This window comes from Peromyscus maniculatus, chromosome 6 (assembly GCF_049852395.1).
Source record: "Peromyscus maniculatus bairdii isolate BWxNUB_F1_BW_parent chromosome 6, HU_Pman_BW_mat_3.1, whole genome shotgun sequence".
NCBI classification, from domain to species: Eukaryota; Metazoa; Chordata; class Mammalia; order Rodentia; family Cricetidae; genus Peromyscus; species Peromyscus maniculatus.
Window position 1 is genome coordinate 93,900,640 of NC_134857.1, and position 14,147 is coordinate 93,914,786.

The following is a 14,147-nucleotide window of genomic DNA, read 5'->3' on the forward strand; positions in this document are numbered from 1 at the left end:
ATCTGGTTTTACATGTTTGTTATGAGACTTACAAATCAAAATGTACTGTTCAAATTTGACATGTCATCAACATTATTTTTCATTTGACAAAATGGAAGTATATTACTAACTGTGCTTAAGTATTAAAAACTTGCATCAATGAAACTGTCACATTTTATCACATTTTGAATCTATGTATAAACAATTAGCATTGGCAGGCTGAAAAGTCGCCTAGGAATTAACTCTACTGGAAGTTCCCCAGTGTGAAGCTAAAGGCAACTTGGATAGAGAGCTCTCTTTGGTTTTTCCCTGTTTGATGCTTTTATCCATTCTTTCATTGAGTTCAACTGAAAGTCCATGGACAGGTTTCTGGGAGACTCAACATCTGGCAGTCAGCAACAGGCTAGAGAGGTTAGACATAATTATACCTCACTGTGACTCCAGTATGTTTCCTTCCAGAGGCATAAATTCAGACCTAGGTTATGCCTAGTTGGGCAAGGGCCAGAGGAATTCAGACCACAGAGTACAGATGCATAAGACAGCAATAACTCTGTTCACTCAAGATAGTTTGCCTGAAAGAGCCTTTTACAAGCTGTGCTGGCTGAGATGTGAGCAGAAGGCAGTGGCTGAATCATTCTCACCTAGAACAGTACCAAGTCATGGAGCTCTCACCAGAAAGTGAGGGGAAAACAGGTTAGAACAGTAGACGTGTTGCTAGGAGCTCTGTAACTGGCCAGCTCACAGGTAAGTATTCCTAAACTAGAATGTATTCAGTTCACTGTTTTACATTTAAGTGAAGACCTAGAGATTGATTTTTACATGCAAAGAGAATTGGATAGAAAAGACAAGTTTGAAAGACTTTGGAAACCACAAACAACATAAAAAATTTCTATCTGAGAAGATGGGGCCTAACAAAGTTGTTGAGTTACTTATCTTTCCAATACAAGGGTCTTAATTTGCAACCAGACATTCCAGGCTCCAATACAACATGCTAGTAAACTGTTTAATTAAAATATGTTAACATGTTGTGGTTATAATTTGAAGAGCTGGTTGGCCCCAATTCTCTGATAAATGGCATCCCAAACATCATTCCATCATTCTGTCCTCATTATAAGAAAATCAATCTCTCTCTCTCTCTCTCTCTCTCTCTCTCTCTCTCTCTCTCTCTCTCTCTCTCTCTCTCTCTCTCTCCCTCCCAAACCGTGATCTCAAAGAAACTTCATGATTAGGGAATGTTTCTTTGCTGCAGACCAATATTTATTGAAGTATTTCTAGTTGCCTTTAAAATATTCTACTCCCGATTTGTATTGATTCTAGCTAGCTTGCCAATTATCAAACCATATAAGGAAATTTCATATAGTCCAATTAGGCATACTTTAAGCGATCATTTAAAAAAGACCCTGTGATTTAAAGATTAGTGGCAAATAAAGAATTGAACATGCATGCTTGTTAAGCTTAATTGAAGATCCTTGAGCATTGCTATTACTTAAATACTCACAGTAGGTCCTAGATTCTAGGAAACAAGAAAGAAAGAGAGAAAGAGAGAGAGAGAGAGAGAGAGAGAGAGAGAGAGAGAGAGAGAGAGAGAGAGATATGAATGAATGAATGAATAAATAAATAACGTATTCATTCAAAACATTTCTATCAACTGGCTAATATATACTGGTACCCGGTTCCTACTTCAATCCACTGTTGAGAGAAATATTTTAGAAACCATTAAAAACAGAAAGGACCAGTCAAGGGGATGGAATAATTAAAAGATGGGAAAAACTGAGCAGGGAATCTAATATTTAGGGTTAGGAGGACTACACTGAGGAGAGGAGGTTTATTTAAAACAAGTCCCTCCTCTTAGGCTTTCCCTGTGAAGTGACCATGTTTTGGGCTCTAAGGCCAGGCCCCGAATAGAAACTTTGGGGTCTGCCAGTTGGCGAATTCTGCTGGTAGCTTTCCTTTTCTATTCCCTTCTCTGTCCCTTTCATCTAAGTTCAGGGCTGACTCTGCTGGAAAAGCAAATCACCGATATCTTAGCTTCAGCTGCCATGCTTTCTCCCTCTCCCATGTCCTCACAGTGCAACTCTGCTCTTGAAGAGGCTAGCCCCGCTCTAGTCCTTAGCAGGCTTTGAGCTTTTGAGAAGCCTTCCACTCTCCAGCTAGAATTTACCTACAAGATGAGGGTTATGATCTTTAGGGTCCATTCTCGCCACCTTCATGCCTTCCTTAGTCTCTGGATTAATATAATAATAACAAATACCTTTGGGATCAGGCAGCGTAGAGCCCACTGATTCCATGCCTGCCTTAGGAAGCAAGTTTTGTTTTTTTTTTTTGCAGAGGGATAAGGTTACGGCTGCCAGTCCAGGACTCCAGCCGTGCGGCCAGTGAAACGTGGGCCTTTTCCCCTCCTCCCCCTCCCGCCTCCTAAGGACTGGGGGCTCCCAGACCCGTGCAAGTAGAGTATCTTTATTGGATACAGAAGCTCCTTGAACGCTCCGTGTGCTCCATGGCTCCTCAGCAATTCCTTTCATTCCCAAAGTGCAGTAGCCAAGCACCGGTCGCGCCTAACTCCCTCCCATTTCTTTTCGGGGATTTGGGGAGGGAAGGAGGGGGAGGTGGAGAGGGAGGATGGGGTTGGGGGGTGGCCGGTGGGCTGGGCCTGCATAAGTCTGGATCCTCCGGCGAGAGACTGGGCGGGCTTGGGGCTGCGGGGAAGCGTGTGATTGGGTCTGACCTTCAGTCGGCTTGTCAGTTTCGCGGGCACACAGCGGGGAGGGGGAGTGGGCGGAGGAGGGGGCTGCCTGAGCCTCTTGTCCGGCCCACCGACAGCATGAAGCCTTTAGGGGTGCTCAGTGCTTTCAGCTCCTTTCTTGAAACCTCTCATCTGCCCTCAGTCTGAAGGTAGGGCTAGACGTAGGACGGATCTCAGGGTCCCAGTCTGCGGGGCCACCCCAGAGGGAGAGGAGGGGGCGAGAGACAGGAAGGAAGCAAATCATCAAATTGGAAAAAAAAAAAAAAATAGAGCCCTTTGACTCCTTTTTTTTTTTCAAACCCCCTCTCCCTTCCGGATGGCTGTGTAGCAAGCGTAGGCGACACCTTGGAAGGGACGAAGTTGGTCTGCAGTGGCAATTTCGTGGGGTTCACAGTTGTGAGCGCGGGGCTTGGAGATGGAGCCCTGGTCCAGGTGGAAAACGAAACGGTGGGTCTGGGATCTCACCATCTCAACCCTCGCCTTGACTTTCCTCTTCCAAGCCAGAGAGGTCAGAGGAGGTAAGGAGAAAAAAAAAAAGTTTGGGGAGGTGGGACCCTGCCACCCGGCTTTCTTCCCCTGGTGCCCTTCCCCCTTGTCTTCGCCCCACTTCTTTTAAATAAAATCCAGATTGTAGCTGCTACCAGGTTAGAAGTGGAAGCTGGAGAGACAGCGAGATGGATGTAGGCGGGACAGTAACGGGAGAGGAGGTAGGTGGCAGGATTAAAAGATCTGTCAGGCACACAGCAGGCTGAGAAAGCCCTCCGTCCCTTTCCACTTACTTTGCAAAAAGGGGGAAAAAAATATTACTTTGAACGGGAAGGCAGTCGTACAAAGCTTTTGTTTGAAGAATAGTCTTTACTCAGAGTACTCTGCCCTTTGAAGAACTCTTTGGGTTTCTCCAGGTTCTAATGGGGATATCTTTTGAAGGGTGAACTGAGGAGAAAATATAGAGAAAGGGTGTAAAGTGAACTGTGATAAACTTCTTTGTCTGCGAGGAAGTGAGAAACGGGCTGTTTTTACTTTGGGGGATATAAGAGAAACCAGGGGGGATGAATTTAGAAGACTGAAAGCACTTTGTGTGTGGCATTTTGAAATGCTTCTCAGTGGAACGCTTTTCACAGATGATAAAGTGGAGTTCAAGAGGGCGCGTGTATGGGGGGGGGTCACTTTCCCTGATGTTTAGCTCCCTCCTCCTCTCCACGACCCCCTCACCTCCCCTTGTACCTCGCCCCCCACGAACAGCTTCTTCTTGCAGGTTGGACACGCAACTCTCTTGGAGGGTAATGAATGTCTCCAAGCAAATAGGGTTGGGGGGGGGGCAGACGAATAGGGATTGGGAGGAAGAGGAGGGGGCCTGGGATGGGAGGAGGGAGGTGAGGAAAAGTTCCTACGTGGCACCACCAAATATTGAATGGCCAGACCTGTGTAGCTCACTGTAGCCCTGTCAGTACTGGAGGAGGGAGAGCGACTTCGCTCCTCCCACCGCCTCCTCCCTCCCTTACCTCCGCCCTTTCCCTAAAAGGCATCTGGCTGCGGCGGTCCCTTAGGTGCCGCGGACTCGGCTGGCAGGAGAAAGCCTTTGGAGTTGGGGAGCCAGAACAATTCACAGGAGAAAGCCAGCTTTGTCAGGGGGGCCGAGAGAAGCCGGGGGACAGGGAGGAGAGGAGAGGAGAACGGAAAAAATGCCAACCCAACTCTGAACGTGCAGGTTTAGAAGAAACCTGAGCCTGGCCATTGGTCTTGTTCCCCAGATCTGAGAGCTCCCTAAAGAGTTAGCGCTTCAGGAGGCCCAGTCCTAACCTTGCCTCCTATGCTTGGGGACTTGATGCTTCCCAGGAGCAGGCAGTTTCTCATGCAGCCTGTGACGAACACTAGTGACCCTATGATCACAGTGGAACTCCAACCGAATTCTGCAGGGATTTTGGGTCATTTGCGCTGATTCATTTCAGCTTCTTCAAGGATAAACATTAGCATCTTTGAAAGTGGACTGCCTCAAAAAGTTTGCATTTTACCTTTGGTACTTTATCGCCTGTTGAGTTGGTCAGCGGTTCTGCCCTCTGCTGGTTTTCTTTAGTATTCAAAATTCAAGCATCAGCCACAGCAAAGGAAAGTCATACTTAGTGATACTGAAAAATGTCACTTGTCTAAGGAAGAAGAGATTGCTATTTCATCTCAGCTTGTCAAATACAAGTGCAGACATGAATACACCAGTGAAAGTTATGTAAAAGTATAGAATCGGAGATGTTCTGCAGTGATTACCAGTATTATGGGTTACCTGAATGCATTATCTGCCTGAGGATATTTATTTTTCCTTTCCATACTGGTATTTCCAGTCAATCAAATTTCTATGCTTTTAGGTCATAATTTTCTTTTTGCACTCTTAACTATAAATCATAAAAACTCCTTTAGGAAATATCTCAGGACCACATCACATACCTTGCAGAAAATAATGTTCTCATATTGTATAAGGCTAAAGAAAGGGAGAAATAGTGAAATATAGGGTCAGATGTTGTTTCTGATGAAATATGTTGAAAATAGTATATAAGCCATTGGATAGTTACATGGAAAGATTTGAATATTTATTTTTATGAACTTTGTAGGTTCTTGTTACTTAGTGGAAAGCTACTTATTTGTTAATTCAATCTTGTAGGCATTCATTCTTTAAACCATTAAAATTCAAAAAAGAAATAATAGGAAATAAATGCTTAAAAGAGAAACACCATCATCAAAGCCCCAGTCGCCACAGAAGGGGAAAATAACTCTTTCTCCAGTTCTAAAGCCAGCATTTAGAATTGTAGCTAGAAGACTGAGTGGAATTTAACATCACTTTCTAAATGGAAGTATCTTATTCTAGTATCATTCTGACTTAACGGATTTCCCAAAGGTATGTGTGTTTGCTTCAGTTGCTAAATCAGAAGATTATTTAAAACGAGTTGGTATTTGTATAACATTGGAACATTAAGACAACATGTACAAGGAAGTTTTTGTGGTTTTTTTTTTTTTTTTTTTTTTTTGGAAGTGAATGGATTAATGAAATTGATTTCACATTTTAGTTTACTGTGAAAATCTAAAGTAATTCAAAAGTCTTCAACATATAGTCTCTACTGTGATTTCACACACACAGACACACACACACACAAAGCTGTTATTTAATGGGTTTCTATTGGTACTAGCTTTTGTTTTATGTTTGTTTTATTTGCTGTGTTTCACCTCAGGACTTCGGGGATTTTGTACGTGCATAAATTAGCCCATAACTTACTACATACAGGACCTGGGATTTATTTGAAATTTATAGTGACTGTGCTGTGCCTATGTTAAAATGCACTGCTTATTGTGTGGGTTTTAAACCACAGTCTCATGAAGAGCTGGCTAGAACTGAACACTATAACTGTAAATACCTAGATGAACTTTTTTAAAAAGCTAATTATAATGGCTTTCTGCCTTCAGCTGCTAAGCCAAATGTGTCTTGTAGAATGTTGGTACTTTCTAAGAGGAATCTGAGTGGCGTGCCAGCCATGGGTAGTGAGCACTGCAGAGGAGCTGTTCTGAGTGCCCGGGATCAGCAGGTGAAATGGTGCTGGCTCCCAGGCTGTGTGCTGATTCAACCTGTGAGGAGCGAGCCCAGGCTTGTCTCTGTACCTACTTAAGTAGAATAAGTTAAAATATCAGGCATGCTCCTGCTAATAAGTGTGGTATTTGGTAAGATATTAATATGTGTCTTTTTGTAAAATAAAAGAACTCATGAGTGAAACCTTTTTTGGCATGGATTATATATCAAGAATTAGTTGGGGTGGTACATATTTATTTAGTTAACAAGGACTCTTTCATTTAATGCCTATTTGTTTTATTATCATAATGTGTAATTTACATCAGTTTAAAACAAAATTACTAAGTAGACAAATGAAAAATACATGTACAAAGACAACATCATTGCTTATTGTTTAATTTTTTGATTCCTCATTTTTTTTAAACTTGTGACTAAAATAGAAGGCCAACATGGTTTTAATTAAATTATCCTTAAAACACAGCAAGATAAACACTGATTTTTGTATTGGGTGGATTTTTTTTTCTGAATTAGATTTTACTCAAGTTAATTTCTTAAGGTTTTAGTTTGTTTATCATTGTGTATTAAAAAATAATTTAAGAGTATTTTTTTTTTTCTCATTCCAGTTACTTTATTCAAACACATGCAAGGTTAATTATGGCCGGGATAGGTTCCAACTACCAAAGTCATCTTGGTCTTGCTGCCCATGAAGGCAGACAACCCACATGAATCCCAGTCCCTTTTGATTATAGCAAGCTATAATGAAAAGGAAGAACACTAGGATTGTCTTAGGACCAAGTTAATTTAAGAGTATTTTTAACAGGCCAATTTATTTAAAAGTGCTCAGATAAATTTCTTTCTTGAGAATTCTAGAGTAAGAATCTACAGTAAGTGATAATACATCCTACTTTTTTTATTTAGTAAAGAGGAAACTGAGGCACAGATGGTGTTATTTAAATAATCCTTATAAAACATTAAATACAGTAAAAGGTTTTTTGAGTGAGTAGGATGAAGCTCTATATTATTGATATGAAATATCTTTAATATAAATCTCAGACTTGATGGAATGGCCATGTTTTTGTGATGTGCTGGAGATTTGGTTAGCAAGAAGGAAGTTTATATGATAGTTTAAAGAACATCAAGTCAAAACATGCATTTTAAAATTTTAATTTTTTAAGTTGGGAGAAAGGCAGTGTCTCATCATTTGACCATGCACGTATTGCTAATGCGCCCAATGAAGTGGATGTAAGAGTAGGAAGAGTAACTGTTTCTAAAAAAAGAATGTGTACATTTATTGCCGGTTGACGACAGTGTTCAGTAATAGTAATTGAAGTAATAGTAATAGAAGGTACAATTTAAAAATTTAAATAACTCAAGGAAATTACAAAATTACATATATATGTACATTATATATATTTATTTCAATCTATCTATCTATCTATCTATCTATCTATCTATCTATCTATATATTTCAAATGAAGAAATGCCATTTTTGCCCATTTCATACCAATTCTGATCATATGATATGTATCATGTATATTGTAAGGCTTTTGCCTCATAGGTCAGAATCATTATGTTTTATTTTCATTATATTTATTTTCATACATGCTAACAATCTTTTTTCTAAATAGTTGATTTTTAAAAAAATAAGAGAATATAGTAGCTCAAATTCAAATTAAAGTGTTTATTTTTGATTGCTAAACTATGTGAAACTACAGAAATAGCCTTTAAATTGGAAATAAATGTGCAGTTAATTAAGGAAGGGCTCTGTCTGAATGAGCGGCCATGATGTCTGCTGTACTGTGACTTCTCGTGTCACCTGAGTGATTGTTGGGAAGGGAAGACACTTTCCATTTTGTATTGCAATATTAATTTCTAGAAATACTATTTTTCAAGAGCTAGTGTGTCTATTGAAGTAAGAGCTGTTCCTTTCTTCAGGAATCAGTGTTCCCAGGGGCCTGAGGCTACTACTATGGAAGGATTCATGAGTTCTTATAGTAATGTTTAACAGTGCATAAGTATATGGGGGCTGTAAACAATGAGTCATATCCTTCACTGTAAATGATTTTGAATGATTCGTTTTTAGGTACTTCAAGGGCAGACTTTATTGTATCCAAAGTATGCTCTTCTTCCACTACTCACCAATGGAGAAGTAATTAAGGGCTATTGGTGTAAGCATTAAGAATTCGAGCTGAGGGCTGGTCTGCAGTTCTGGCAGTTCTGGTTTTACTCCTTCATTTTCCTCATTTAATGCCTAGGAAATGTGACCTAGGCTGAAGTGTGAGAGGAAACTTCCTTCTCTCCTTCCTTCCTTCCTTCCTTCCTTCCTTCCTTCCTTCCTTCCTTCCTTCCTTCCTTCCTTCCTTCCTTCCTTCTTTCCTTCCTTCCTTCCTCCCTCCCTCTTTCCTTCCCTCCCTCCCTCCTTCATTCCTTCCTTTCCTTTTCTCTCTCTGTCTCTCTTTGTTTTTCAAACCATAGCAATTTTATTCCCTAGTAAAGAAGAGGTGGCTACAGAGACGTCATAAATGTCACAACCTTTCTTCAGTTCTTTTGCTTCAGTCCATTTGAGTGCAGCCTTCAGGGTCACTCTCTGTACACTGTCTAAATGAGACTCTTATTTTTTTTAATTTAATTAAAAACTTTATGGCTTTTAATTTATTTTTAAATTCTATCTATATTATTTGAATGTGTCTAGTACATTCATTTCCCCTTTCAAAACCATAATATGATGGATTTGTGTAGGTAAGAGGTTTCTTGTTAAAATTCTCCTCTAATTTTCACTTGTGTCAGGACAACATGAATAACCCTAGCTTGTGGAGAAGATAAAAAGACAATTTTAAAGTGATTTAGAGAGTAATATCTATCGATCAGTTGCAGTCTCTAGCCTACTACTGACTTGGCTAATGGTTCTTTAGACGTTGGCTGATCACCAGACCTACTGTTATCTGGTAAAACAAACTCTTTGCTTGCTGCATGTGGAATTAGAGACAGTGCTATTAGTTTAGCAGAAAGAACTCAGAGAAAAGAAAGGTTATCGGATTTCAGAGTAAGAGACCAGCTTAAATACGACTTGACAAATGAGAACTAAAACAAACCTGTGCAAAAGTGCTCTAGCACAATCAACTTTTGCAATCCCTTCAAACCTCTCTCTCTCTTTTTCCTTAAAAAGCATTTCTTTCTTATTTTAACCAAATTTAATTGCTCTTGAATGGCCCAGGACTGTTCAGCCAATGAAGGTCCCTATTCACAGAACCTGAGCTCATAGAATATCAGTAGACGCTTCCTTCCTCTGTCTCTCTGGTAAACTGACATCCGGGCTTAAGTGAATGAATCCTGGACGGCATGCACTGGTTGGCTTAGCTTCCTCACTGTGATTTCACAAACAACTTCCTGAACGGATGACTGCCAGAGTGGTAGTTGCAGTCTTTGACAAGGCTAATAGGGACTCTGCTGCATTTTCATACTTGGTGGTCTTAGCTCTGCAAGAAAACAATTTAAGTGATATTGGCCGTTTCTCCTTAGACTGGAGTCTAACAGATGGGCACAACCTACAGCTTGCTTTCATAATTCCTTTGAAATGTTGATGGTGCTTTATTTTCATTGAGAACTAAAGTTAACTGTTTGAATGTCTTGGTGCAGTATAGAGTAGCCCTGTATGTTGTCCAGCCTATGATAAATTTTTTCTCATCCTTCCAGTCCACCCTCATTGATCCTGCATCTGTGCCATGGTAAGGCTCTTGTCTTCATTCTCCCTGTTTTAGATCTGCTTCCCCTCAATTATTTGTTTTTTTCTTACCCATCTCAGATATACTCAGACTTTATATCTCAAGTAACACGAATATCCCATAAAGCTTTTTCTCATATTTTCTGGTCCATATAATAATGAGGATTAACACTGATTACTTGCTTGTTATATACCAGGATGTGTATACTTTGTGCAGAATATTTCTTAATTGTTATCAATTTCCCAGGAATATATGAACATAAAAGACCCAGTTTATCTGTGAGGGAACTGGAAAACAGGAAATAATTACCTTGTCTGACATCACATAGGAAATTGTAGACTCAAGCACCAGACAGTCTTATATCAGAGTTCTAGCCTTGGAGCTGCCTATTTCATTGGATATTTTAATCTTATGGATGTAGTAATCTCATGACTATGGTGCACTGAAGTGTAAAATTAATGTGCAAATATTGAAGTTTCATTACAGCACACAAAATGTCAACTGTGTGAATGGGCAAGTGTCTCTAAAGGGAACCAAACAGAGCTCTTGCTAAAGTACACTCTTGCAATTCAAGTTGCTCCTCAACCTATGTTTTAGTTTAATGATGAAAGCTTATTACTCTTACTTTTTGGACAACCTAAGTCATGAAAGTGTTGGGAAACTTGAAAAGGCTGTGACTTGAAGCTGTTGGGTATTATTTTGACTCTGACAAATTTAATAAATGGTATCTATTAGATTCACGATCTGATTGTTTGCCCAGCTAACACTTAGCAATTGTTACTTCTAATAAGAATCAATAGCAATAAGCATCAAGTCACTTTCTGGAAATTGATGGTTGTGTACTGACTTATTACGTCCAGTGTACAAACATCTGCCCAGATTATCCAAAAGATCCTTTGAATATAATCAATGTGAAGAATGTAGCAAGAGACAAAGGGCTAACAAAAACAAAACAGCATCATTATTTTGAACTTCCTCATATGTTAGTTTTCTTCTAGAAGTTGCTGGGTGGATAAAACTGATACAGTTTATTTTTTTCCTATTGTCTACCATTGTGACAGATAGAATCTGGCTTGTTATGTTCTTCTGTCATCCAGAAGTCTGAACAAGATAAAAATTTAGTTAATTCAGTCATCTAAAGTCAAAGTTTGAGGACCTTCTCATGTAATGGTGTCAGCAATGACTATCATCCTTATCCTCTTCCTCCTCTCTTTCTCTTCTCTCTTTCTTTCTTCCTCCCTCCCCTTCCCTTTCCTCCCTCCCTCCCTCCCTCCCTCCCTTCTTTCTTTCTTTCATTTCCTTCCTTCCTTCCTTCCTTCCTTCTTTCTTCCTTCCTTTCTTTTTTCTTCCTCTTTCTATTAGAGAAAGGGTCTTAGTATTCCTAACTGGCTTGAGGCTCACTATGTAAGCAAGATGACCTGCTTGATCCAACAAGTGCTGAAATGAAAGGCATGCACAACCATGTTTGACTTTCTTTTCTTCATTTGTGTCTGTATGTGCATGGGAGGACATCCTAAGCTATTATTCATAAGGCTCCATCCACCTCTGTGCCTCACCGAAGAGTCCTTTTTCAAGTACCTTAGGCTGTCCGGGAGCTCCAGGGATCCCCTTGTCTCCATCTCCCTCTTCTGTTCTAGAATCACAGGCACATGTCACCATGTCTTCCTTTTTTATGTGTGTTCTGAGGATTGAATTCAGGTCCATGTGCTGCAGACATGTGCTTCACTGTCCACATGGCATCCTTTGTTTCCTGTACTCATTCTATAATAACAATACGTCAGAACTTCTTTCCAGTCCCACACTGTCTCCAAAACATCTTCAGCTGCCAGTCAACTCTGTTGTCTCTGTGACTAGCTGTCTTGAACACCTTGAGTAATGTTTTTGCCCTGATGAGGTCATCAATCATTTTTCTCCTAGAATATAAGAAAGGGTCTTCAATAAAAGTACCATTCTATCAAAACATTTCTTGAAAATATTCCTATTATCTATTTTGCATATTATTAGGGATTAATAGCAATTAGAAACAATGGTTTACCTCTATGTAATCACTTTAATGAAATAAATCTTTCTTTGGATTATAAAATAATTTATATATTATACTTATTATTCTGTTATGAAGTGTCTTATTCAAGCAAGACACATATAAAGATTCATGTATTAAAGGCTGATAGATAGGCAGTCATAATAGTTTTAGAAGAATGTATATATACACACATATATATACACACACACACATATATAAAATCTTGTATTGCTATCTGTTGTACATATCAGTTACACTAAAAGCAGTAAGTCAAGTATCAGTCAGTATTATTAAGCAGGGCCACAATTCCTGAAACAGGGCCAGGAAGATGACATTTGGGGAAGGGTTGCTGAATAAAGTGCAGGTGTTGGTTACAGTTCAAAATTCCAAAAAATATTCCAAAAACTCACATGTGGTTTGTATGTTTATGTATCTAAATTGCTATCGATATTTATCAAAGTACTTTGAACCTATTCCTGCTGATATTATTCTGATGTCCTGAAAATAACAGCATCTGGTTGTCTCCATACTGACCTATGGCCTCTATCTTGAGAACTTTCTCCTTTGCTGAGCACTGCTTTTTTGCTCAAGTGCCCTATCTCCTTTGGAAAGTCCTCACTTCAACTGTGAAGAGTAGTGTGGACGAAAGTGCACGACATACTGTTGTGCACTCTGCCTAACCCAAGCTTTAAAGCTTATGGCAGAAGGATTTCATGCTGCACTGCAAACATGATATACATTTCAAAACCTATTTAAGATATGACTAGTATTTGTCCCTATCTAGAATAAAATAGTTGTCCAGTAAAATAGTTGTTGAATGAGTGAATAAATCAATTAATAAAAATAAAGCAAGGGGGTTTACTAATGTAAAAAGAATGGGTTAATGATTTCTGTTTGGAATCAGTCACTTCCAATTCCAACCCTCAGGAGTTATTTGAACATATTTCTGATGGAGTTTAAACATTAATGATTTACAATGTTCTACAAATTGTTTTAAGTAGAACCCAACCTAAAATTGCTTGTGCTAGAAAACAAACATATTATCAAACAAGAATGTATCCAGTTTGTATAACAAGAAAGTAGAAGTCAGAAGGAATGTAATTATTGCTAGGTGCGAACTCTTTCTGTAATATCCCATTGGCAAAGCGCAGTGGCTCAGCAAATTTGAATCAATCTGATTAATTGATAACAACAAGAAAACACCTTCTAATCCTGTTTTCTAGAGCAAAGCATGCATTAAATGTTGGGGAATGTTGCTTTGTTCAACACTGAGGTCAAATGGTAAGGTAGGTAATAATGCTCTAGTTTTAAAATCAGCATTTATTAAAGATTTTCATAACAGTTATCCATTCTCAAATTGGTTTTTCATTTTTTTCCATCATACTGCATTCATTTCAGTTCATGTAAGATTCTATGGTACAAGGAGGTTGAGGATTAGGTCTACTCAACAACTTCAAGAATTAAAGGATTTTCCATTTCTCTGTATAACCACTATGTGTAGATGCTACAGCTACAATGGATGGCATTAGGCCAGTATATGCTACCATGGGGTATGTGTGTAACTACAAGTGAAAATCTAAGTATACTTCATCAATTCATTTGCTTAACACATACATATTAAATCACAGTTGTATACTTATGCTAGTCTGGGCTCTAAGCTGACTCATTTGATCAGAAATGTAACAAGTGTGACATCCTTGCTTGAAATCTGCTCAGACCAGTGGCTGAGAAAACAACACAATCTGGTCCTAAAGAATTAATGGTGCACTTGTGACAGTAGTAATCAACCAATATTCACATGAGTAAATACGCAGCAGTAGTAACAGTAGATGATAGGAAACTTGGGTGCATAGACGGAGAAAAATAGAGCATAGAAACACAGAAAAAAAAAACCAAAAACCAAAACAAAACAAAACAAAAAGCCACCTGAGAAATAACAGCTGAGCACTGAATAACCAAGTGAATTCATTCTGAGAAGTGACATGAAAGCCTGAGGCAGAAAAGCAATGGACACTACAAAGTACTTAAAAGAATGCATGTGAAAAAGGCACTGTGGACAGAGAAGATGAAATGGGGGTATAATGTGAGATAGGGTTGAGGAAAAGCGCAGAGGACACACAATCTTATGGATAT

General features: G+C 39.2%; 1 protein-coding gene across 1 annotated transcript in view; it reads left to right on the forward strand.

The window, feature by feature from the left end:
- Nucleotides 1-2,793: 2,793 nt before the first annotated feature.
- Col11a1 (collagen type XI alpha 1 chain) overlaps nucleotides 2,794-14,147 on the forward strand; it is a 201,646-nt gene continuing 190,292 nt past the window's right edge. Inside the window, exon 1 of the mRNA XM_042279780.2 lies at nucleotides 2,794-3,240. Within this exon, the coding sequence (XP_042135714.1) occupies nucleotides 3,138-3,240 (103 nt within the window). The 5' untranslated portion in view covers nucleotides 2,794-3,137. The remainder of the gene's footprint in view (nucleotides 3,241-14,147) is intronic.